General features: G+C 37.7%; 1 protein-coding gene across 1 annotated transcript in view; it reads left to right on the forward strand.

The window, feature by feature from the left end:
- Positions 1-25714, forward strand: part of BIRC6 (baculoviral IAP repeat containing 6) — a gene marked incomplete at its 5' end in the record, with an annotated part of 68709 nt that overhangs the window by 12780 nt on the left and 30215 nt on the right. The window contains 22 exons of the mRNA XM_010148796.1: positions 1674-1807; positions 2899-3045; positions 3574-3761; positions 4410-4724; positions 5141-5240; positions 5696-5910; positions 6112-6320; positions 6628-6974; positions 7921-8140; positions 9083-9216; positions 11772-11909; positions 12597-12724; positions 13329-13460; positions 15364-15579; positions 15950-16133; positions 16947-17102; positions 17456-17589; positions 19245-19398; positions 20167-20283; positions 21272-21426; positions 22664-22790; positions 23644-23754. Coding sequence (XP_010147098.1) covers positions 1674-1807; positions 2899-3045; positions 3574-3761; positions 4410-4724; positions 5141-5240; positions 5696-5910; positions 6112-6320; positions 6628-6974; positions 7921-8140; positions 9083-9216; positions 11772-11909; positions 12597-12724; positions 13329-13460; positions 15364-15579; positions 15950-16133; positions 16947-17102; positions 17456-17589; positions 19245-19398; positions 20167-20283; positions 21272-21426; positions 22664-22790; positions 23644-23754 — 3761 coding nt within the window. The remainder of the gene's footprint in view (positions 1-1673; positions 1808-2898; positions 3046-3573; positions 3762-4409; positions 4725-5140; positions 5241-5695; positions 5911-6111; positions 6321-6627; positions 6975-7920; positions 8141-9082; positions 9217-11771; positions 11910-12596; positions 12725-13328; positions 13461-15363; positions 15580-15949; positions 16134-16946; positions 17103-17455; positions 17590-19244; positions 19399-20166; positions 20284-21271; positions 21427-22663; positions 22791-23643; positions 23755-25714) is intronic.

Raw genomic sequence — 25714 nt, forward strand, 5'->3', positions numbered from 1 at the left:
GAAGGCACTATGCTTATTGAAATTAATCTGTGTTGGACAAGAATATATGTAACTCTTTGCAGTACATTCAAATTCTGATCCTATTCTAAAAAGCTCTTGTAACCTCTTCTTAGGTTTTATCACCTGCTTACTTAATAAATCAAAATATTCACTTAAATCACACAAGTAATCAATGTTAACCTTGAACTGATGTAATTATTGAGTTTGTAAGTCTGAGGACTGAGACGGGCTGTGAAGATACCCTACTGAATTTTGTCTGTGCATTTTTATGTGTTTTAGTGAGCGCTTTACAGGAGCGTGTTGTCTCGCTTTGCTTATGAAAAACACTCACGCAGCAAACACATCAGTCTCACTAGCTGTGCAGGATGCACCGTTTCTCTGTAGTGCGTCCTCGTAGAGAGCAACCTGGATTCGTCTGTGGTGTTCTTACTATAAACTTGTTATCTTAAATTTGCTACCATGTAGGCCCTTGTAACCAACTTGGTTGGGGAATGGATGTTAAATAGGTTGATCTGTCATTCTGTTGGTCAGTAGCAATTACTGCCCTTTTGTGTAATGTCGTTTTCTGACTAATTACGGTCTTAGTATTTTGAGGCAAAAAAGATTGAGCCCAACTCACATGGAAGCATTTGAACATTCAAGGAAGGCTAGAACCTGTTCTGCCTTGTTGCTGGTGGTGTAGTATTCAGTAGGCATTTATCCTTTTCTGACTATTAGCTCAAAAAACCCCATTTTAAACACTCCAGCCTTCTCGGCATTATGGGGGCTTTCTTCGCCTTCGAGGCAGAAGGAAAAGGGAGTGGAGGAACTTCCTGTCACTACTGGTGTGTGCATGGAAATAGCTCGTGTTTGTCCTGGCTCTTTCCAGTCAAAGCATGAAGCGTTACGTGTTTCTCAGTTTTGTACCTACACAGATGCATTCTTTTTTTCTACTCCTGCTTAATAATTTCACCTGACTTTCATTTTTTCTCCTCTTGTCAGTTGCTGGTAATAGGTATTGGTGTACACAAAAAAGAAAACCCGCTGATTTTGTTACTGCTTTGGATTTTCTGTTTTCTTGGCTAATAAAACCCTGATTGATTTGGGACTGCTTTATTACCTGCGTGATGGCATTATTTTTTCTCTTGCAGTACTGTCAGAGTAGGTGTAAAGAGATTTTCTTCTATTGAGATATTTGAAGTATTTGCAAGCGTTGATTGGTATCCCTAGCAGCATTTCCTTTTTTCTTCTTACTTCAGCTGGAAGAACAAGCTGAGGTGGAATTTCTTTTGCTGTTTCGGAAAAGAGTGTTGTGTTTTTACTGACTTCAGACACATGTCTGATTTAGCATGTGCAGGCATGGGTATTGCTGTGGCTGGTTGTCTAAGGCTCGTAGATCTAGTTTCTCTGAGTGTGGTTATGTGCCCTGTTTCTAGGACAGTGTTATATCTTCTAAACTCTTTAGTAACAAAGAGTTACTTATTTAGCATCAAAGGCTGTTTGAAAAGGTCACCGAATAAAAGAACTTCAGTGAAATATAAGTAAATGGTAAGTTCTAAGGAATGTCGATTGAATGAAAGAATATTTTGCAATATAATAAGTCTTGATGATGAAATACTTGGCCTTTTTCTGCAAATAATTTTATATAAGTTTGTGTTGTTTGATTAATGAAGTTTGTCTTACTCTGTTTGCAGATATGGATTGTATAGTTCGCCTTTTGATCCAGTTCTATTTGATTTGGAAATAAGTGGCTCCTCTTGCAAAAATGTGTACAACAGCAGCATTGGAGTACAGTCAGATGAAATTGATTTGTCTGATGTTCTGTCAGGTACGTATGCCTAACAGTAATCTACTGTGGAAAAATTGGTAACTTGATTATACTGGTTTCCTTTAGTGAAGATGTGGGTTTATACTTTCCACCTGTTTTATGCCTGTACATAATGAAGTTCAAGTTATTCTCTTGCTTCATGAGATCCTACACTTCCTGTAGCCCTTAGGGCAAGAAGAGAGCCAGAAAAAGAAATCTGTTGTTTTCTTAAGCTGTAGAAGATCTAAGAAAAGGTTGGAGATTAAACAGAAAGGCTGCTATCATTCCCTGGGTCAGAGTCATCTAGGAAGCATCTGTCACTTATATTGAGCAGCTTCCTTGAGACATGTTGTTATTCATTTAGACTAGCAACAGTCTTGTACGCCGAGACACCTAAATGGATTTTCCTGAAGTTCGAAAGGTGGCATGTGGCACTCTTCTACCTAGATAGTACAGATTTAATGAGATGTTTTCTGGTTTGGGGCATTAAAATACCTTAAAAGCACATTTGTATTTGTCCTCTCAGTGTAGTTCGTAAGTGAATCTGTAGGCCATGGAATGTCCTAAGAAAGAGACAATTTTACCTTTCAGGAAATTCTTTTCATAGCAGGCATATTCATTAGTCATAGTGACTCCTTTCCTTTTCTTATGTGCTCTTGTCCATCCTTCTTCCCATCCCTGTCCCCATACAACAGTGTGAATTTGTTAACTATATTGAATAATAATCTAGTTTTTGTATTAACTTGGTGTATGTTCTTAGTCAGTCTGTTATTTTCTCTTCCTTTCCAATAACATCAGTGTACTTTTGCAAGCTAATTTTCTCACAGTGTAGAAAGCGTAGAGCATCCATATCTAATTTATTTCTGGAATTAAGAAGGCGACACTATGCTTCTGCTGTCACATTTGATAGTTTGACTTACTAAGTGATACTCTGCTCAGATTTGGCAGCATTATCCACTTATATTGTGGAAGTGTTAGTGTTAAGGTGTTTGTTCCATAACGTGAAGTAATAAAACCTGTGGATTATATTTAGTTATCCCTTTCGACTCTTCTTGAAATGTTGCTGTTGAGAAAACATTAGCTGATTGTGCAGATATCTATTTATCTTTCAGGAAATGGGAAAATAAGTAGCTGTGCAGCTGCTGAAGGTAGTTTTACTTCCCTTACCGGACTTCTGGAAGTTGAACCTCTGCACTTTACCTGTGTTTCAACAAGTGATGGAACTAGAATAGAAAGGGACGATGCAAGTACGTTTACTGGTATATACAATTTCATTTTTTTCTACTTAGCATAGTTCTACAATACGGTATTTGTAATCGGACATAATGAGCACTGTTTGACAAACACATTGCCTGTAGTTTTATAGGTGTTGACATGTGTGTTTTCTTAATTTTAAATAGTTTCTATGTGTCGAGTTAAACTTCTTAGATCTTAACAAACAAACTGGTTTCCAAATGTATGTATTTGAATCAATTGGCTGCTGTTGGAGAATGTAACACACAAGCTTGCATCTTTACCTTGTGGCCTTATGTGGCTTAAGTGTTCCAGGGCGTTAGGTGGTTCTTCTGCAAATAAGATGCTGCATGTATGACGAGTGTACGTAGTCTAGAAGCCACATACTTCGTAATTCAAGATAATGTTACTTTGTAGCAAGAACTGGATAAAATGAGATACTTATCTTGGTTTTGCATTGCTCTTAATAATCAGTAAGGAATTAAATTAAAGGGGTGTGTTATAATTTCTTTTCCTCATACATGTTTTTGGTTTGTTTGTTTGTTTCATGCCAGTGAGTACCTTTGGGGTTACCCCAGCAGTTGGTGGCCTCTCTTCTGGAACGGTTGGGGAAGCCTCGACAGCACTGAGTTCAGCAGCCCAGGTAGCTTTGCAGTCTCTCTCTCATGCAATGGCCTCAGCCGAGCAACAGCTCCAGGTGCTGCAAGAGAAACAGCAGCAGCTTTTGAAGCTTCAGCAACAGGTTGGAGGCTATTTGGCTATTTTTTAATGCTGTCTCTACACTCAGAAGCCAAGAAAGTAGTTGCAGAGCTAGTCACTTTTTTTTCCCCCCCCTCCCCTTTTCTTTTTGCTCCATAGTGTATTTGAGGAAGGAACAGCTCCACACTGAGGATCACTCTTACTAAGCACAATGCTGAGTGTCTCTTGTGCTGCTTTGGTCTTTCAGACTTTTTTTTTTTTTTTTGGTGTATTTTCAGGGTGGGTTGGGCATTTGTAGTCTAAAATAAGTCTTTATACATAAGTATATCTGGAGTTGAAAAAGCCCACTGAAATGAAAAGCATAACTGCCAACACAGGGAAGTATCAGTCATAAAGCCATTGTCAGTATGAAGTTTGACTCTACTTTGCTGTTCAGTTGTAGGTGTTTTTAATTATTTTTTGATGATTCCAATTAATTACTTAATTACTCATGTTCTTTAGCAAGTGAGGTCAAATTGAATAGAATTTCATTTTTCAGCTTGTAGTTGGACATCTACCGTGTCTGTGTTGAAGGTAGCTTGGCTTTATTAAATCTAGTTGTATAATGAAATTTGAACATGTAGTTCAGTACTACTGCTGTGTTCACAAGCAGTATTATCTGCTACATACACTGCTTTCATTTTCCCCCCAGAAAGCGAAGCTGGAAGCAAAACTGCATCAGACAACAGCAGCGGCAGCAGCAGCAGCGTCAGCAGTTGGTCCTGTTCACAACTCTGTGCCTTCTAATCCAGTAGCAGCCCCAGGGTTCTTCATCCATCCTTCAGATGTCATTCCACCCACACCAAAAACAACTCCTCTCTTCATGACTCCTCCTTTGACTCCACCTAATGAGGCAGTTTCTGCTGTTATTAATGCAGAGCTTGCTCAGCTTTTCCCTGGTTCAGTCATTGATCCCCCAACAGTTAACCTGGCAGCACATAACAAAAATACAAGCAAGTCTAGAACGGTAATTACTTTTGTTTGTTTTTCTTATAGAAACAAGATGCTGTAAGCCTTATCAGGATCTAATTTATGCTTGAGTGCTAGTGATATCTGTTTATTTGGATGAGATGTGAAAGCTGTGTCACTAAATTTAGACCGCATGAAAAGAAAGGTTTACGAAAGCAAGACAGAGTTGTTATAGTACCTCAAATGGTTTCTTTTAATTGGAGCTAGTGTAACTCTATAAGGAGTTATTAATCCTTTGAACTCAGTTAATATATTTTGATGCTTCATTCTCAAATCTAAATGTAGCGAGGTGTTGTCAAAATGGTGCGTCTTTAAATCACAAAAGGTTTTCTTACAGCCTTCTATGAAGAATAACTTATTATAAATGCATAGATTTTAATGACTTAACTTTACTGATGTTTTCCCACTTCTCAGACTCCGCTTGGATCCGGTCTTGCTCTTGCAATATCTCACGCTTCACATTTTCTTCAACCTCCACCTCATCAGTCAATTATTATAGAGCGAATGCACTCAGGTAAAACCAGAATTCTTAATAAGAATTTTGACAGATTTTCTAAGAAGTGGTGGAATATTTTCCAGGGTCTTAAGGAAGTTGCTTAGCTGCAGTCTCACTTGGCTTTCCAAAGAAAAGATGTTTCTCTTGCATTTCTGGAAGTTTAACACCTAGCCTTCAGTGACATTTATCAAGTTGAGAAGTCCTGGGTGCCAGGGGAATACGGTTGGTCTCTGAACAGAGCAACTGTTCTGGAATAATGCATAAAAAGCGTAACAAACTAAGTTGAAGCCAAAATTTTCTTGTAAAAGGCTGCAAGCTGTAGTGCTAGACTCAGAGGTAGGTCAGCTATTTTTAAGCTCAAACATGCGCCTTTGGAACAAAAGATAAACAATGGCTTTATTGTTGGAGAACTAACATGTCTTTGCTGGTTAGCGCACCGTGGTATTTTAGGCAATCCTATGTTTTACCCCTAGGAGCAAGAAGATTCGTGACCTTAGATTTTGGAAGACCTATATTGCTGACAGATGTATTGATTCCAACTTGTGGAGATTTGGCTTCTTTGTCAATTGACATCTGGACTTTAGGAGAAGAAGTGGATGGAAGGCGACTGGTAGTGGCTACTGACATTAGCACACATTCACTTATTTTACATGACCTGTTGCCACCTCCAGTTTGCAGGTTTATGAAGGTAAGAGGAGGTAGACTGCATACTTTTTTTTTTTTTTTTAAAAAACCCTTCTTTGTTGCTATGTAGACTTTCTCATAAGTTCTCTTCAGACCAAACTTGAGTTGGCTGTAAATTTCTTTTTAATGAGTTTTTGACTAGGTGTTTATTTTGCCTGTTTTGATACAACTGTGTTTGTTACAATATAGTTGCATTCTCTTTCAGATCACTGTTATTGGTCGATATGGTAGCACAAATGCAAGAGCAAAAATCCCATTAGGATTTTATTATGGCCATACCTATATCTTATCCTTTGAAAACGAGCTGAAACTGATGCACGATCCCCTCAGAGGAGAAGGTGAAGCTGCAAATCAGCCAGAAATCGACCAACATTTGGCAATGATGGTTGCATTGCAAGAAGACATACAATGCAGGTTAGATGAAGAAAAATGTGTACTTACTAGTCATTTTAACTTAAACTCTGGGATATCGTAATATTATAGCTTTTTTTTTTTTTGTCTTCCCATGATATTCTTCAGAACACAGAAAACTCTGCCTTTGTTGTAGGGTTGTTACAGTGAATATAACAGTAACAAAAACTACACTGCAATTTTTTTTCAATGTCTCTTTTAACAGTGCATTCAGAATGGACCAGATGTCATTTTTCTGGCAGGGTGACTGTCAAATGTATTGCTGTTTGCTAATATCTATTGAACTCTATGTTGGAATGTTTCCCTATAGGTACAATTTGGCCTGTCATCGGTTGGAAATCCTTCTGCAGAGTATTGACCTGCCACCACTCAATAGTGCTAACAATGCCCAGTACTTTTTACGAAAGCCAGACAAGGCAGTGGAAGAAGACAGCAGAGTGTTTTCTGCGTACCAGGACTGCATTCAGCTACAACTTCAACTCAACTTGGCTCACCATGCTGTACAGAGGCTCAAAGTAGCTTTGGGTGCAAGCAGGAAAACACTTAAGGAGCAACCTGGTCCAAAAGAGTTGATTCAGATGTCATCCACAGAACAGTTACGCACCATCATTAGATACTTACTGGATACTTTGCTTAGTTTGCTTCATTCTTCCAATGGTTAGTATTTTTTGAGGTTTTGATATTTTTGTGTTATTAATAGAAACAATTTGTAAGTGTTTCTATTTCTTGAGCTGTACTTTCCCCCTATAAAGCTTTTAAACTATGCTCAGATATGTTTTACTATGATTTTAGTAGCTGGTAATGTACAGTATGAAGTTTCACCAGTGGCACCAAGCTGACCTAACCACTTCCTTTTCCCAAAAAGGAGAGGAGAGGGTGTTGAGGTCCTTCTCTGTAGTCCTGGCTGCTTATTCCTTTGTTCAGACAGTCATGTGATCCTTCTGTGGGCTGATTTAGTTTGCTGAAGCAACAGAAGACTGCACAGGCAGGTTACTCATGTTGTTTTCAGAAGTAGAATCAGCTTGTGAAAGAATCTGCAAGTATCGAAGCCTGCGCAACACTGGGGATGGATGAGGCAGTTGGAAGGGGAAGCAGAAATTGCTTCTGTGGGAAGGAAAAAAAAAAAAATCATAAAACCAGTATCTCTACTCCATTTGTGATTTTTCAGTATCCAGTGAGGATTTTCTGTTTCTTAAAATTGCTATTGAAAGAGTTCTTGAAGAATCAAAATGGAAAAGTCTGAGTAGGAGTGGTGGGTTCTATCAACAGAACATTGCTCTGTTGTTGGATAGATGTGTCTGTCTTGTAATTCTTTGAGCCAGTTTGGTCTTAAGCATAAGATGGTTTGCTTTTTGCTTTGTGTAGATTCCATGGGGGTATTTGCATTTGCACTGACATGAAATTGATTTTGCTCTTGACCAAATGGCCTGGTCTTTCTGAGTTGCCTGCAAATGACCATGTCCGCATGTGTTCCATCCTCTTCTCCCTCTGTGCCAATTAGCCTAATCATTAAAGGTTTAAAAACTTCCTGCAAACTTTTTCCTGCTGTGTTTTCAAGGCATTATCTCCTTAAATATAGCTGCTTGTTCTCTTTTCTTCAAAGGACACTCTGTTCCTGTGGTTCTGCAAAGTACATTCCATGCTCAAGCTTGTGAAGAATTATTTAAACACCTGTGTATCAGTGGAACCCCAAAGATACGACTGCATACTGGCCTTCTGCTTGTTCAGCTCTGTGGAGGAGAAAGATGGTGGGGTCAGTTTCTTTCAAACGTACTGCAGGAATTATACAATTCAGAGCAACTTCTCATATTCCCACAAGACAGGTAAGGTGTAAGTCTGTGTTGATACATCACCTGTGATATCACTTGAATAGTTCCAGTGTTCATAACTTAACACTGGAGTTGACAAAATGTGTCCGAAGGATGCTTATCCAACTCTTCCATTGATTTAAGAAATAGTCCCCCAAAAGCACTGCAGCTGATAAGTGTCTGATTGCAGTTATGTATTGCACCTGTTTGGTGCTCGCACAACAGTAAGTTGCTATTTTTCATTACTTGGAGATCTTCGCATACCTAGCAGGACTGCTCCCTCTGTCAAAAATTGCCTTCTCCTTTATCAGGCTTAAATGCCTCCTCATCATAGAGCTGCTCTTCTAATGCATTTGAAAGTAAGATTGAGACTGGAAAGCGCTCTATTAGCATTTAATACAAAAAGGTTTTCTGAGATAAGACCAAACAAGCGTAGAGTTGAGCACTGAATGTTAGAAGTGGTGTTGAGTATTTCAGATGATTGATTGAGGTCTTTGATATTCTGAACATCAGCATTTTAATCAAACAGCATTTGCTGTTCTGTGGCTTTCAGCCTTCTTTGGACAGCAACATTTATATTTTCATAATTTTTTTAAAAGGAATTAATTCAAGGATATAAGAATACATGGATTTAATTCTTTATCCCTGCTAGTCACTGTGTCATATGCAATAGGAAATAAAAAGAATGAGATCTTTTTTAAGATCTATGAAGTGGAATGCTCTGCTGACCTCTTGAGGGTGAAAGAGAAAATGTTGACCCAAAAATACTGCTTTATCCTTGCAACAGCAGAACGTGAAATCCAGTTCACTTACTGGGCCACGGTACTGCTTCCTGTAGCAGTCCACTTTTCTCTCAGATGAAAGCTTAGGGGAATAATTGTTCTGTAAGGGGTGTTTCAGAATTTTACCCGATCTGAAAAAGAAATAAAATCTTAAATATGTAAATTTTATTTTTAGGGTCTTCATGTTGCTTTCTTGCATTGGCCAAAGATCGCTTAGCAACAGTGGTGTTTTAGAAAGTTTACTTAATCTCCTGGATAACCTGCTGTCACCACTGCAACCTCATTTACCTGTGCACAGAAGAACTGAAGGTAGCCCTCTAATTTGAGAAATGATGTTATCATATTCATTATAAACTGGAAAATTGAGAGACTAGCTCACAATTTGTGGTGTATTAAAAGAAGAAATTGCTCGTTTACTCTGTTTCCAAAACCCGGTTGTCTTTTAAAATGTGCTGACACTTCTTGTTCTTTAGGTGCTAAAAGAGATTCTTCCCCCTGCCTTCCTGTTCAAACCTGAACAAAATCTATTTAGCTGCTTTTAATCCAACTAGGAAGCTTGAAAGTTTTAACCAAGTGAGGGGGAAACATCCAGTGTGTAGAAAGCTCTAGTAATTAGTGCATCCCTTTGGAACTTGGTGTTGTGGAAAGAAGTGCCCCTTTTTGCTTGTGAGATCCTTTCTAAGTTTCGAGCAGTTGAGGTGAAGTGCAGTTATGAAGGCAGGTTTGTCCAGGTGTATCTGCATGAGTTCTGCAAACTACACGGGTTTTTTGTAACCTCATGAATTCACATTTTTTGACCCCCAAAAAATTACTGAAATTCTATTTTCCAAACCTGATTTTCTTTGAGTGTTTTCTGGACTACCCTAAGTTTGAAGAAAGCGGCTGCTTTTGAAAACATCAGACTCTAAGCTACTACAGTAGTGACGTATGTGTAGGAGATACGTTGTTTAAAATTCTTAGCATGGTGAGGTTGATAAATGCCAGCTGAGAATCTGTTCTTACATCAGGAGACAAGGCAGAAAGTAAGGCCACCCACAGCTGGTGTCAGAAGCTGTCCTCTTGCTTCCCATTGGCCCCCCATGTAGTTTCTCTATCGTGGCCATATCCTGCTGTAGCCTCCAACTAGTCTGAGACACCCAAGCTTACGTCTCCTCTGCCAATGTTTGCGCTCTCCCCACAGCTGCCAATTCCTTTCATAACTCTTGCTTTGCTAGTTGTCCTCACAGAGGACTTCAGGAAGCAGAAGTAACTGGTAACTTCAGAGCTTTATTTGCTAGTCTTCCAGCATTCTTCCTCCTGGACAGTACAGGTGAGTACTAGGGCATTATGGTGTGTGGTGGAAGCATCAGGAACGGCAGAAGAAATTCCTGTTCGAGAACTTTTACACATGACTAAGGGTCAAAGGGGGGAAAACTTACTGGGGGAAAAAGTCAGAAAACAAAAGACAGAGCAGGAGGTGAGTGTTGTGGGTAGAGAGACGTTGTAAACTTGGAGTTAGGGAGAGGGAGGGGAAGGAATAAGGAAGAGGCACTTGGAGGGAGAGAAGCTGAAAAAATTTGATCTATTTAAGAGTTAAAAGGAAAAGAAATGTACATGTTTAAAAGAGAAGTATGAAAAGGTATATGCTTCGCTCTGCAGCAGGCTCCTTTCTCTTTATTCTGCCAACCAAACAGTTGTGTAGTGGTCACCAGTGCTACTCATTTTCTTCTTGCAATTCAGTCTGTGGTTCCTGTTCAGGCTCTGTTATGGGGAGTCCTCCTGTTCCTCTGCCTACTGGGGTTGGGCTGCTGCCTGCCAGTGGGGACAAGAAGCTGGAGTTAACAGCCAGGGTCTGCATCCAAGTGTTTGGGCTGCCAGCTTGCCAACGTGTGGTTTTGGACAAGTTGTTTCTCTGCCTTAGTTTTCTTGTTTGACCTGGAATTAGTAATAGTTTGAGCCAGTTAAAGCTCTTTCGAGATCAGTGCATGAGAAGTGCAGTGTAGTTAAATGTGGCTCAGCAGACTGCACAGATAGGAAAATGTGCATGTAACCTCGTGTACTAATGACTTTGTCGTATTGAGATTGTGTACAAGTGTGCTATTTGCATAATGACTGTGATTAAGTGGTCATTAATTGTCATTTTCTCACCTTTATTGGGCACTCCTGAGTTCAGTTTAGAACAGTTTGTTTAGATTTGCTCATGCAGACAAAGATTTTTCTTGCATGATGTCCAAGATACGGGGTTTTTCCTTTCTACCTTTACAAAAATACTGCATTTAACATGTGAGACTGAAATAGGCAATAGCCAGTCATTAGTGCCACCAGCATGGTTCATCTAGTCTGAACGGAGTCTTGGCTTTCCTGCATCTTATTCAAAGAGCTACGTGAAAATACACTAACAAAAGAGTAAAAATGATGGTATTTGGCTGCGCAATTAAAAACTCTTGTTGCAGTCCTGGTTGATGGAGGAATTTCACACTATGGAATTTGACACATCTAATTTATGTGCTTTAATGTGCAAGTAGCTGTCATTCTGCATTTGATATTTAGGAAATTTAGACATAGAATTTTTCGTTTTGCTTTTTAATGCTGTTTAATTTTTAGCTTTAACAGTAGAGGTGAAGTTTTTGACTTCTGACTACATCAGACTAAGAATTGTGACATTTTCTTTTGCACCTGAGTTCTGTGCTGAATGTTTGATTACTTCCCTCACTTATGAGGGCTCAGACTCTTATCCTCCTTTACCAAAAAAAAAAAAAAAGGCAGTGGAATCTTTGTGGCCTAGTGAAATGTGTACCATCTAATGTTTTTTATGATTTCTTTAAAACTAGTTTGTTATGGCTTCAAAACTTTATTAAGGCAGTCAATTCTCTTTCATTTTTAAGGCGTTTTAGACATTCCCATGATCAGCTGGGTTGTAATGCTGGTGTCTAGACTGCTGGATTATGTAGCTACTGTTGAAGATGAGGCAGCCACAGCCAAGAAACCTCTGAATGGGAAAGAGAGGGAACGATTTTTGACAGGTATGTAGCACTTAGTATCGAAACCTACTTGTACTGATTTGGGAGTTGCTCAGATAGTTAAAATGTATTTTCAATTCACTTGAAAAATGAGATTTTAAAGTAACAGATGATGTGATAATTTTATTTGCACTGTTGTCTGCTTATTTACATCCCCTTCTCCTTCGAAATATGGCCTCTTTCATTTTATAAAGTGGAAATTATGATACTGATTTTAATTTGTAAAAAGTCCGTACATTATCCTGTGACTCCAGGACCTGGCAATTGGGAGTACACAGTGTTGAGATAGTTTGTATTATGGGAAGGGGCAACAGTATGACTTCATAACTGCTTTCGTATTTGCCATGGTATTTGTATCCAGTATTCTTAAATGCATTTTTTGGCCTGTTTATTTTTATAATTTAAGTGGATTAGCTATGGTTTTCCTTCAACATCTTTTCTAAAAATGAAAACTAAACATTTCCTGTTATGGAAGCTGTTCAGGTATTTTTAGTTAGGACAGTCTTGCTTGCCTCCTTTGTGTTTTATAAATAATGAAAACATGATGGTACTGCTGCACTTTAAAATCACACAGAAACACTGCCATCAGTTATGTTAGTTGCAATGTAAATGCTTTTCTCCAGAGTTAAGTGAAGTTTAATAAGATGGATTAATCAGCCTTTTTTTTTTTTTTCTCTCTATTTCCATTAGGAAACCAGTGGAGTTTTATAAATAATAGCCTTCACACTCAGAGTCTGAGCAGATCTACTAAAGGCAACAGTAGCCTGGACAGACTGTATTCCCGAAAGATCAGAAAGCAGCTTGTGCATCATAAACAGGTGACTTCTGGCACGGTATTGGCTATTTTCTTAGAAGTATATCTCCTTTATAGCATGATGCCTTTCTTGAAAGAACAGCTTTGGCCTAGGGACTCATTCAGCCTTGCTTTTGCCTAAGTCTGGTTCTGTACTTAAAGGCTGCCTAACTTCTTTGACATTTGTCTCAAGCCATGGGGCATGGGGTCTGCTGGAAGAACAGATGTGGGAGTCTACTTTTACGCTCTGTGGCCCATGTTGGACAACAAACATAATTTACTTTCCAGATAAATCTGGGTACACCCAAGTGCAAGTACCTAAGCTGTGATTTAAAAGTTGGTAATTCTTAAGACAAAATCTTCATTTCTAAATGCAGCCTGGCAGGTTTTATAACCCTGGGCATGTATGTCTTGAGCTCCTTTAAAAATACTGTTTCCTCTTAAGCTTCATCTCTTCTGGCTCGGCTTAAGTAGCCCCTTACAGTGTCTTAGTTAAAATTGTTTCTAAACTGTATTTTAAAAATTCAGGTTACAATTTGAACTGAATATTACTATCATATGAACATACTGATCCTTTTAACATCTTATTGCTTAAATTTTCATTTTTTCCTATTAACATTTTCTTTTAGCAACTTAACTTATTAAAAGCAAAACAGAAGGCTTTGGTGGAACAGATGGAAAAAGAGAAAATACAAAGCAACAAAGGATCATCATACAAACTTTTAGTAGAACAGGCAAAACTAAAGCAGGCTACTTCAAAGGTATGATGCTCTGAAACTGTAACTGACTCCTTGTCCTTTGTGTGAAAAGACCTGTTCCTGCAAAGTCATTTTTGTCCTGTGTTGACTTATTTTAAAAAGCTGTTTCATCATGGCTGCTATTAAGTATATTCCAGCAGCCATCTGGAAATTCCTTGCACTGTGAAAAATAGTTTATCCTTCTACAGGGTTTTTTTAGGTAGTCATGGCCAAAATCACTAATAATCTTGTAGCTTTCCTTTCAGGATGCCAGACATACCTTTAAAATTTAGATAATATGCCAATAGAAATTCAAAGTAATATTTTATATGGCTAATTTCTATGCCTGATACTCTTCTGGATGCTCTCCTGGTTGAATAATCAGAAAATAATCATGCCAGTGGCTGTCTTCCTGAACTAATGTATACGACTTAAGAGAAGCTTGTTGGCTTCCTAAAAGTACTTACCCTGTATGTTGAGGCATCTTGCAGTAAGACCCAGATACTGAGAGTGAGTGTGGTAGTTAAAGAATTACTTTTCTTATGGGATGGTTCAGGGATTTCTGCAGATGGGAACATGGGCTTTGCAGGGAACACAAAAAAATGTGTAAATCTTTCTAGCTACCAAACTTGGGTATCTCCTTAAATATTTAATCACTGATTTCAGAAGTACTAATGTCTGTTAGGTGACTGAAAGTAGGCCTGTGGGCAGAAATTATAGAATGTTGGATCTTAAAGGCAATCTAAAGGGAAATCTTAAACCAACTTATTATTACTAAAAAAGGAAAAAAAGTATTTTTAAACACCAGTGTAAAAATAAAGCCCTAAGTTTTCACTAACTCTGCTTGTCATGAACTGTACTTGCCTGCACTATCTTCTGCTTTGTTCCAGCAGGTTATAGCAGGGGGGCAACTCCACTGCTGGCCCCCCTGAGAGAGACATCTTTAAATGAGTCACTGGCTGAAATATGCTCTCCAGCTACTTAAGTTTCACTTTACAGCAGCCATGTCACATCAAAAAAGCGTGTTGAAATCAAGAGCTTTCCCCTTGCAGTATGTTAACATGTAGTTACATTATTACTGTGCACTTCATAGTAAAAACTGCATGAAATGCAACTACTTTGCCTGCTAATCACTTTGAGTTATGACAAGCTGTGAGTAACTTAAAACGTTTATTGCATTTAGGAGAAAGCTGAAACCTTTGTGTTAGTAAGTAGTTCTTTCTCTGGCCCACTTTAGTAACAACTACTTCAGTGAGATGGTAAGAGGCATTTGTGTTACCTCATTACAGACTGCTTGTGTAGCTGATAGAGTGAACAGAGCTGCTAAATGAGTGCCCTTGGTCCCTGGGAGGATTCAGAAAAGCACCTTCTTTCCTCCATTGCATTTGTAGATGCTCTGTCAAAACTGCTCTAGTTTAGAGCCTTGATCAAGTATTAGGCTAGTTCAGTTTATGGTGGCTGATGGACACTTTGTGCCCTGGAAGTATTAAGAAGGCTAGAAATTACTGATGACTTACCCAGTGGGAAAAACTGACAAGTCAGCATTCTTGTGAGAGTGAATTTCCATATTACCTATTTTTATATGCCATTTTCTTCATGGTAACTATAGCTTTATGTGCAGGTGTGGAAACATGGAAACTTCTAATTTACATATTCTCAGTGTGCTTTGTGGCAAGCATAAAGGCTTAATTGACACTTGTGCAGAACTGGATAATTTGGTTATGGGTCTGTCACCTGAGATAATGTGCTGACCTAACAAATTTCTGCCAATAATGGCTTAATCCCGTTCCAGATTCTCATATACTTGTAGACTTTTCTGTTTGTTTGTTTTAACAATTACTGTTACTTCTTCCTCAGATTTTCACTGGGGAAAGATTTAGGCATTAGTTTTAAAATGTAACTGTTGTTTCAAATTTAACTTCTGCAGCACTTCAAGGACTTAATACGTTTACGTCGGACTGCAGAATGGCCTCGTTCTACTTTGGATACAGAAGTATCAACAACAAAAGAAACTCCAGAAATTGAGCCACTTCCATTTACACTGGCACATGAACGTTGTATTTCTGTAGTGCAGAAGCTGGCACTCTTTCTCTTGTCCATGGACTTTACTTGTCATGCAGATTTACTGCTATTTGTTTGTAAGGTAAACAGAATGTGCACAATCACTCTGTAGTTACAACAGACACTGCATTACATTAGCTTTCTACTACTGTTTTTTTGCTGGCTTGATTGTAAAAATGAACTGCAGCATTAAAATTTCTAGTGATTTCTGGTGAGGTAGTTTTTCTGATCTGTCACCTATGTGTAACTTAGGATAATGGTGGCTTCAAAACTGCACAGAAGGAGTAACGAATAAAAATCTTTTCATATAATTACACTTGTAAAATTTTAAAATTTAAGCTAGTAAAAATACCTAATTTACTTGCAAGCAAAATCTAATAATCATAGAAATTAAAGCCATGACATGTTTTCATAGTGCTAAATATGAATTGGCATCTATTTCTTTTTTATAGGTTCTTGCTAGAATTGCAAATGCTACAAGACCAACAATTCATTTATGTGAGATTGTAAATGAGACTCAGTTGGAAAGATTATTGCTGCTTCTTGTTGGAACGGACTTTAACAGAGGAGACATCTCTTGGGGAGGAGCATGGGCTCAGTATTCTCTGACTTGTATGCTGCAGGATATCCTAGCAGGTTTGTTTCAAGTTCACATTTTTCATAATGTAAGTTACACTTGAAACTTTATCTTGTTAATGTTTTAGAGGGGTGTTAAATTATTATTATAATAAGGTCTCCGGGGAGACCTTATTGCAGCCTTCCAGTACCTGAAGGGGCTACAAGGAAACTGGGGGGGACTTTTTACAAGGGCCTGTAGTGACAGGACAAGGGGGAATGGGTTTAAATTGAAAGTGGGGAGGTTTAGATTAGATATCAGGAAGAAGTTCTTCCCGGAGAGGGTGGTGAGGCACTGGAACAGGTTGCCCAGAGAAGCTGTGGATGTCCCATCCCTGGAAGTGTTCAAGGCCAGGCTGGATGAGGCTTTGAGCAACCTGGTCTAGTGGAAGGTGTCCCTGCCCATGGCAGGGGGTTTGGAACTGGATGGTCTTTAAGGTCCTTTCCAACCCCAACCATTCTGTGATTCTATGATTCTATTATGTTAGAATATGCTGAAACTATTAAGTTTGAGATTAGTGTGTTAAAAAAAACCCCAAAAAAGAGCCACAAACCCCCAGAACAACCACCAGTAAAAAAAAAAAAGGGGGAGGGGAGAGAATATAAAATTGTAATTGCAGTCAATCCTGAGTCAGTGACTTGTACATTGAAAAGTTTGTATTTATAGGACCCTGATTATTTGAAAATTACTCAGAACTCTTCCCCTTGAAGAAGTAGCCCTGAGATAAGTTAGAGTTAGATGGAGAAAATCAGACATTGGCCTAGACCCTGAGATGTTCATTTGTAACTGGAATAAAACTTGAAATAGAGTTGTCTGCTTAATCTAATACATAGGAGAGTTGTTGGCACCTATAGCAGCTGAAGCTATGGAAGAAAGTGCTTTGGGAGAAGATGGTGGAGCTTCGGCTGGGGATTCTGATGATTCTCTCCAGCAGTCCACAGTTCAGTTAGTGGAAACAATAGATGAGCCTTTGACACATGACATCACAGGTGAATTATTTCATAATCTTGATGTATGTATGTATACTGAATAAAGTGATAAAAACTTTGTTACTTATCTGTCAAAATATCAGTAAATATCAGATTTTTGGTGATAGGATGATTAATTTCTGAAAATGTGGGTAGAACATGAGTTATTCTTCAACTTAGTTTACATCTGATCAGTAAAAAAATGATTTTTTTTGATTAATTTTAAAAGGCAAATTGATTGCATTCATTAATTTTTTCCACTAAGAACTGTAATATTAAAAGCTGTAATATTAAAATTATCACTTAAGTGTATGACACATTTGTGGTTTATAATTTGTACTTGGTAGTATTAATACCCATTTAATCATTCCAAGGTGCTCCACCTCTGGCATCTTTGGAAAAAGATAAGGACATTGACCTTGAATTACTGCAAGACCTGATGGAAGTTGATATTGATCCTCTGGATATTGATTTGGAAAAAGATCCCCTTGCAGCCAAAGTCTTCAAGGTATGACACACCTGAGATTTCAGAGTGACCTTTACATGTGAAATAGTAAAATTCCTTCTCTCTTAGCCTTCTTCATTAGTGGTATTTTGATGTATTAGACCTGCTTTTAGCTTTTTATAAAGGTTTAATGTAGAACGATGGGGAAGAATGTAAAGATTATGTTCACATCTCAGATGTATTCATACCTCAGTTGAGCACAAAATATATTGCTTTTCCATGAAGATACCTGCATAAAAAGATGTTTATAACACATGTTAAAGACAACAAAAGCACAACACAAAAGAATAATAAGATCTAGTCTTGTCCTTTGTTAGTACGAATAGCGTGCCATTTGCTTCTGTGATTTGAGAGTTAAAACTGCTAGGATTGTGTTCTTAAAAAAAAAAAATATCAGCAGTAACTAGTGCTCAGACCAGCTTCAGACTACAAAAGAGAAGCAACTAACTTCAGAACTTACTTCACTGAGGAACAAGAATATTATTAAATGCTTTCAGACTTAAAACAGAAGCTAAACGTATCAGAAGTAGTAAAATTACATTTAGATGTAATAGTATATTGGCATGTTATGTTAAAAAATAAAAATATTTTGGTTGTAAGGAAACACAACTGTTCATAATAAAATGTTGAGTCTCTCTTTCTTTGGTCATGAGGATGACACTCTTACTTAGAATTTTCCCACTGCTCACTATTGATTTAAACCTTCAGCTTTATTTGAATTAACCTAAATTACCTCTCTTACCACTTGCTCAGACAACACAGAATTTTTTTTCTGTGTTCCTTCATATGTCCTCCCACTGACTACCTGTCATGTGAAGATTTTCCTTTTACATCTCACCTTACCAAAATATCCACTTCCTGCTTAATTTTTTATAACTGATGTTTCCCTCCATCTTTATTTTGCTATCATTTCATTTGACAGTACTCCTTAGTCCACTCCATCCACAGATATCTTCATAATCTTATTGCCTGCTGGGATCTCCTCTAAAAAACAGCCAGAAAAACAGTTCTTCATGCTTAATCCTTCTGAAGATTTGCTTCTCTGTCTGTAAAATGACAGTTGATATTAGATCTTGCAATCAGAAAGACAAGCATACAAAAATCATCTTCATGAAGTCTTATATTACTTTTTTTGTGTTCCATATGCTTTCTAAGTGTCTTAATTTATGACACTGGAGTAGACATTATTCAACTCTTTCTTTTGCAGATCCCAGTACAAATAATCCCTGAGCCTCACCGAGGCTTCCAGGTACTCAGTAGTACAGTTAATAATATAGTAACTTGTCTTGATAAGTAACTTCTCAAAATACGTGTATGATACTCCACTTCCAAATTTACAAATGGTACAAATGTGTGACTAAAACCTGATGATAACATTTTCAAATTGGCTTCTTGCATCTTTGAGACAGCTAACTACATGTCTGGATTTTGACAATTGCTAAGAATTCAGTAGCTTATACGGTAATGAAAATTGAAACAAAATTTTTAAAGCTATTAGATCCAACGTTCCGGTTTTAATTTTTTGTAATTCAATGTTTGTTGTTAGTAATTACAAATTTTATTTTTTTGGTTGACTAGTCTAAAGAGTTGCTGTTGATTTTTTTTTTTTTTAAATTATTAATTTTTTGGGGGTTTTTTTTGTTTGTTTGGTTTTTTAGCCTATAAGCAGCACTTGGTATGATTATTGGGGTGCTGATTATGGCACCTACAATTACAATCCTTACATTGGAGGTGTTGGAATTCCAGTTGCAAAACCACCGGTAACTACAGAGAAAAATGGGTCGCAAACTGTGAGCGTATCGGTCTCTCAAGGTAAGCAATGAACTAGAGTTCTCTTCAGGGTCTCTGTTCTGTGCTACTGTATTCAACAGTTTTGCATATCAAATTATGTTAACAATCTATGTTTATGAATTGGAAAGAATTAGATTTTCTCTATGCCACAGTTTTTCTATGGTAACTGAGAGACTATTATGTGAGGTTTGTAATTAAAACAGCCTAACATAGTAGAAAATCTTGTTTTCTAACATTTCCGAACACGCAGTTATAGGCAGTTTTAAATAATTCCTGTTTTCTCAGGAAATTTGGGAAGCTCTTTTCTAATTTTCTGGTATTTTGGATAGTTGGCTTTACCCTAAGGAACGAGGTGCCAACTTCTTCAGTTTGGAAGAGAGTACTGCTGAACTGTGGCAATAGATCTTTCCCCTGCCACACTGGGAAAACCAGCTTTTTGGTTCTTGTTTGAGAGCTATTAACTTAAGAAAAACAGGCTTAAACATACACAGATTTGATCATTTGTGGTATTAAATCAACTGAAAAGAAGTATGTGTGTGTTTCATAGAACTTCAGTATTTTATTAATTACATCACATCTGTAAGAATCTTACGTTCAGTTCAGAGTATAAGTTTCTACATTTTGCTTCTGTCATATATTAAAGTGAGTCTCCTGTTAGTGATACTGAGATTTTTTTTTTATCAGTTGAATGTGGACCGTATATCTGTGTTACTGCACAGTAAGTTAGAGTAACTGATTACATATGCCTTTGCTATAATTCAGTTTTACCCTGTTTGTTGCCTTGTGTAGCTTTAGATGCACGTCTAGAAGTTGGACTTGAACAGCAGGCTGAGCTGATGCTGAAAATGATGTCCACCCTGGAGGCTGATTCCATTCTACAGGCTTTAACAAACACGTCTCCTACATGTAACTACGTGTTGTCAAATCATTCTCTTCACGTAATGACCATGGTGCTTTCAAATTTGTACTGATTTTTTTCTGCAGTCACTTAGTAGCTTAGAAAAAGTTATGTCTCTTCAATTTTCTTGTTAGGTTGAGTTTTAGAGGTATTTCTTTATTCAGATTTTTGAACTATGTGTACACATGTATTTAGGACATTTTGTGAAATTGGCCAGATATACAGAATTCCTTTTGCAGTGCATAATATTGCAATGAAGGAACTGTTCTCACTTTCTGATCTAGGTCAAAGGGAACGTTGAGTTTCCTGTTTTTGTTAAGCTTCATTCTTGCATTCAGTGTGAAATTTCAGTGGTTTGAAAAGCTGCGTTGCACTTGACAGTTTCACCAATTCAGTGATGAAAGTGAAAATATTTGAATACAATTTTGAACTCACCTATTTAGTAGGCTCTATGATAGAAAACCACTCATGATGTTGATTTACTTTTCACGATATTTTCAACGAGTTGCACCGCCCATCTTGTTAAGGTGTGCTGCTTTGTAGCTCTCTGGGTACCTCGATATGCATGCAGTTGGGCATCTGATGATGGAGCAGGTTTAGTGACATCCTCAGATTTTATTTTCTGGAAGTTTATTATTGACTACAGTAGTTCTGCTGTATTGCGTGAAAGAGACACTCCAATTTTGTTTTACTGTAGGGCTACCAGGACACTCCTATAATTCGTGTTTGGCAAGAGCTGGGAAAATGTTTCTGTAGGCTCACTTTACAAACAATTTTCATGAAGATGGAGATGTCTGACATTCGAGTGTGCCTTTCTCAGAATGGTAGTCAGTAGTCCAACTCAGCTGAACACTACATTGAAGATATTCTTGTGATTATAAAATAAGTGTTCTTCCCTAAAGTATAAAATACAAGGAAATAAATATGAAATTACTTTTAGCAACTTCTACAAAGTAATTCACTGGGGGCTGGTACTTTCTGATTTGTTTTTTTTAGTAACCCAGTCTCCAGGTGGAACGGATGATTCGTTGCTAAGAGGATTACACGCTGCTAACCAAAATGCCCAGCTGATTGTACAGTTGTCATCTATACCTATGCTGAGCGCATGCTTCAACAAACTCTTTTCCATGCTACAAGTCCACCATGTTCAGGTATAGAATTATGAGCTTTGATATGTTTTGATTTTCTTACATTTCTTACTGCTTAGGATGCAAGTAACATGTTATGTGCTTTGTTGCTTATGATGTCATGGACAACAATACCAATAATGTAATAGACAAGCTGCTGACAGCTTTTATCAAATAGGACATTTCTTGTTACAGGGAAAAAGGGGGGTATACGTTTTCATATTTAAAACAAGTTATTAGGGTCACTGAAAGGTAATTGTTAGTGTATTAGTGAAGAGTGTCACTAAGTGTGCAGTCTCCATCTGTGGAGGTTTTCAAAACCCAGCTGGATAAACCTGCCAGCAACCCGGTCCGATGTCTTAGTTGGACCTTCTTTGAGTGGAAGACTGGACTGCATAACATCCAGAGGTCTCTTCCAACCTTTATTATCCAGTGTTCCTAAACGTTAAAATTAAAAGTGTGCTCTTTAAAAAGTTAAGGGTTTAGCAATGCTTTTCTTGATAGATACAAAGGAATGCCATGTGCCTTGTATGAGAGCGGTTAGGGGCCTGCCTGCCTGCTCATATTTTAACTGAGTGGCTGACTCCATCCCTCCATCGTTCTTTAGATATCTCACCCAAAATACAGTTTGTGGGGTAAAGGGCCTTAATGCTTCTCCAAAATATCTAAATAGTTATTTTCCTGAAGAGAGTTACTCAGAGTGAGCATCAGAGTGTCTGATAGGAAAGAAGGTTTCCCAGTAACTAAATTAGAAAATAATTTGGAAGAAAAAATATTTAGTAATTTTGGTTGATCAGGTAAATATCACTTGACTATATGGAGACATTCCGAAAGCTTACATGCAAGCCAGTGTTACAGATGTGAGGTTGTGATACAGGCATTTCTGAGCAGTGTGTAGAGCTGCTTTTTTTAGTAAACATTCAAACAGTGTTAACTGTATTTAGAAGAAATAAATAGCAGAAGCACTTGCTATTTATGATGAATTTGTGTTGAATATCACATTTATCAAAATCTTCAAATTCAGTAAAGGTGAGTGTATATGTATATTAGCACTGACACAGTAGCACCTGAGAATGTAGGTAAGCCTTTTAAAATCAAACCAGATTGTCCCTGGCCATGGCAGGGGGGTTGGAACTAGATGATCTTTAAGGTCCCTTCCAACCCAAACCAGTCTGTTATTCTTTTATTGTATTTTATGCTCTGGTCTTCTGGAAAAACACTTGAGTTTGGTCTGATAATGGTGTGTGTTCTTATTTTTCAGCTTGAATCCCTTTTACAGTTGTGGCTCACATTAAGCCTAAATTCCAGCTCCTCTGGAAGTAAAGATAGTGGCGCTGATATTTTCCTTTATAATGCTAACCGAATACCTGTCATTTCCTTGAACCAAGGTAAAATACATTAAATATAGGAAATTATTTTTCAGGAAGTGTAAGATTATTTTTAAGTACTCAATTTTTGCTAATAAGCAAAAAGTATTAAAATAAGTTTTTTGATAATATCAATGTTGAGATAATTTCTGTGTTGTTAATAAAGAGCTCTTGGGCTCATTATCTTCTTAACATGAAAAATGTGTAGCTAGTATGTAATTGAGAGATGATTCATTGAATTTGCATAATCTCCTCAGAAATTAAATTGTAACACTTGTGGTTCTTAATTCATCATTAATCCCAAGAGGAGTTTTTAAAAAACACTTCTTAGTCTAAAGTAAACTGTGCACCTGTCTATACTTCTCTGACCAATTTCTTCACCTTGCATACCATCCTGTGATCTCTTTATTATCAAAGGAGTCAGTGCTGGGGGAAGCCCTGTTACTTTCTGGCATCAGTCTACTAATCTAGTACAAAGACGTGTCAATTTTTCTTTCTTATAAAGTAATTTGTATAGTTTAAAATAATCTGTGATATCTTGTGGTGATAATCCAAAACATTAACACCTGCTGTAATGAACCTGTTACACTGACATCCATGAGAGCATTTTGAAACCAGAAGTTCTTTGCACAGTGTTCTCTGAGATGTCAGGGTCTGGGCACTGTAGAAAATTCTGTGGGCCAGTTCCTGTGTAGTGTTGGTGAGGCCTCTTTTCCTAATTTCCTGGAACAATAGTTATCAAAACAAAGTAGATACAACAAACCATAGTAATGGTAAGAACATTAGTAATGATAAATATAGCACCTTATAGTAAAAATAAGACATAGTAATACCCTCGAGATTAAAGCTTGGAAAAACATGTTTTTCTTGACAGCTTCAGTAACTAGCTTCCTGTCAGTTCTGGCATGGTATCCCAATACCTTACTCCGGACATGGTGCCTTGTACTTCATAGCCTAACTCTCATGACAAATATGCAGCTTAATGGTAAGTTGTGGGTGGTATTTTTTTATTTTATTTTGCACATTCCGCTGACTTACGGATGGGTGGTGGTTCCCATCCGAGACTACTAGAACTTTCCTTTTCTCATATAAGTACTTTTGTTGGTTCTCCATAACTCCAGGCTTTTCTTGTACCATGGAAAGTGAAACCCTAGTGGTAAAAGAAAATGTCATTATAAGTCTTCTAAAAATGAATGATCCTTGGGAATTAGCTGTATAGTATGGGAAGAGACAGCAGAGAGGAAGGATTAAGGAACTTGGAGAGAGATTTGTGTTTTTCTGATGCAGTAGGAATATTTTCATAAATATGCAGGCACTAGTCATTGGTTATGTTAAGCTATCTGAAAATAAGCTCCTAGAAGCTGAATCTATTAAAAAAGAAATCCAGGCATTTCATTTCCTTATGCACACCATATTATCTCACTTTCTGTATATTGCTCCATAACACGCTAGAAATAATCTCCCGTTGTAAATGAGATTTTTTTTCTCAAGACCGGTAGATTTAAAGGATGCCATTTTTACATGAAGAAATTAAGCTTCTAAATGGGTCACTGTCATAGGGCAGCTGTCATGAGGAATGCTTTTGTGTCCTTATGCTCAAGGCTAACAAAGATATCAAATATTAAGAAGTTGGAGACTGGAAACTTTTAAAACCTACATGTTGGACCAAGTCAGAGCTCCTAAGTTCTGTTTTGACTCCAAACATTATGCTGTCCATTCCACTGAGACATACGTGAATCTTTTTCAAGAGTTATGAGGCCCAGTATTTGTGCTCTGACACTGACAGGCAGGCAGCTGCATGTTTGCCCGAGTTTCTTAGGCAACTGCCTCAGCTCAGTCAGTGTCTGTGTGAATGAAAAGCTGCTCAGAAGCGACCACTAGGATTCGTTGCAGAAACACTTCATATGAATGCGATTGTGGATTTTTGTGTACGTAGGATTGTGAGCCCATGGTTGGGGTTGCAAGCTTACTGGAGGTAAAGGGTTGAAGGTGTGTCTCCTTTTGTACAAGTCTGTGGATTGACACAGATGTGTATCCCTAACTGCCCCTGTTCCCATACTCACCGACAGCACCAGGAGCTCAGTAAGTTTAAGCACCCATCAGGTAACTTCTGTGCCAGGATTCCTCAGCAGCTAATAATTCAAGATAATAGTCTGTCTCAATGTCACTGAGCAGTCACATATAAGAAGTGAAATAATCTTTGTTCAGTTCTTGACAATTGAAGGTGAGATCCATCAGAGCACCTCTCCAGTCAGTATTTTTGCTTTCCGTGTGCTTTAGTTCAGAACTGGGACTAATAATAGTCTCTTAAGACATTGCAGACAGTGTCTCACAGGAGTTTTCATCAATTTATAATTTTCAATATCATATTTTTCAGAAGAAGTAGGTTTTTGGGTTTTTTTCAAATACATGCAGCCAGCAGAAAGCAAACAATTTAAGAACAAGTTGTTCCAGAGACTGGTGAAATGAGAGTGACATGTCAGGTCTCATTGGAGTCAGGTTCCTCTTCTATTCTCTTTAATTCTGTAATGTTTTAAGCTATGAAGTACAAATTGTTCATGTATCTTCACTATATTGGCAGGTTTATGGTTAGGGTTGTTTTTTAAAACCACTAAGATGTCAATTACAGTTCACTGGGAATAATTTAGGTTAGTCTTGCTAGATGTGTGTGTGGTTATAAAATGAGGGTCTTTCCCCTTTTAATACCCAAAATACAACAAGCCCCCAAGTGTGTTCATTTGCAGAATATCTTCACTGATGAAAAAACCACCACCACCACCAAAAATATTTTATTCAGATGATTTCCAGTATAATAAACCTCCTCAGATGCAATTAGCCTTTCAACTAAGCAAGAAGTCACCTCTTCCTGACATAATCCTCATTAGATAATCATATTTGCTATTTCAGAAACTGAAAAACAATTTAGTGGTGTAGCTGCTCATCGA

This window comes from Eurypyga helias, unplaced genomic scaffold, assembly GCF_000690775.1.
Source record: "Eurypyga helias isolate BGI_N326 unplaced genomic scaffold, ASM69077v1 scaffold2073, whole genome shotgun sequence".
NCBI classification, from domain to species: Eukaryota; Metazoa; Chordata; class Aves; order Eurypygiformes; family Eurypygidae; genus Eurypyga; species Eurypyga helias.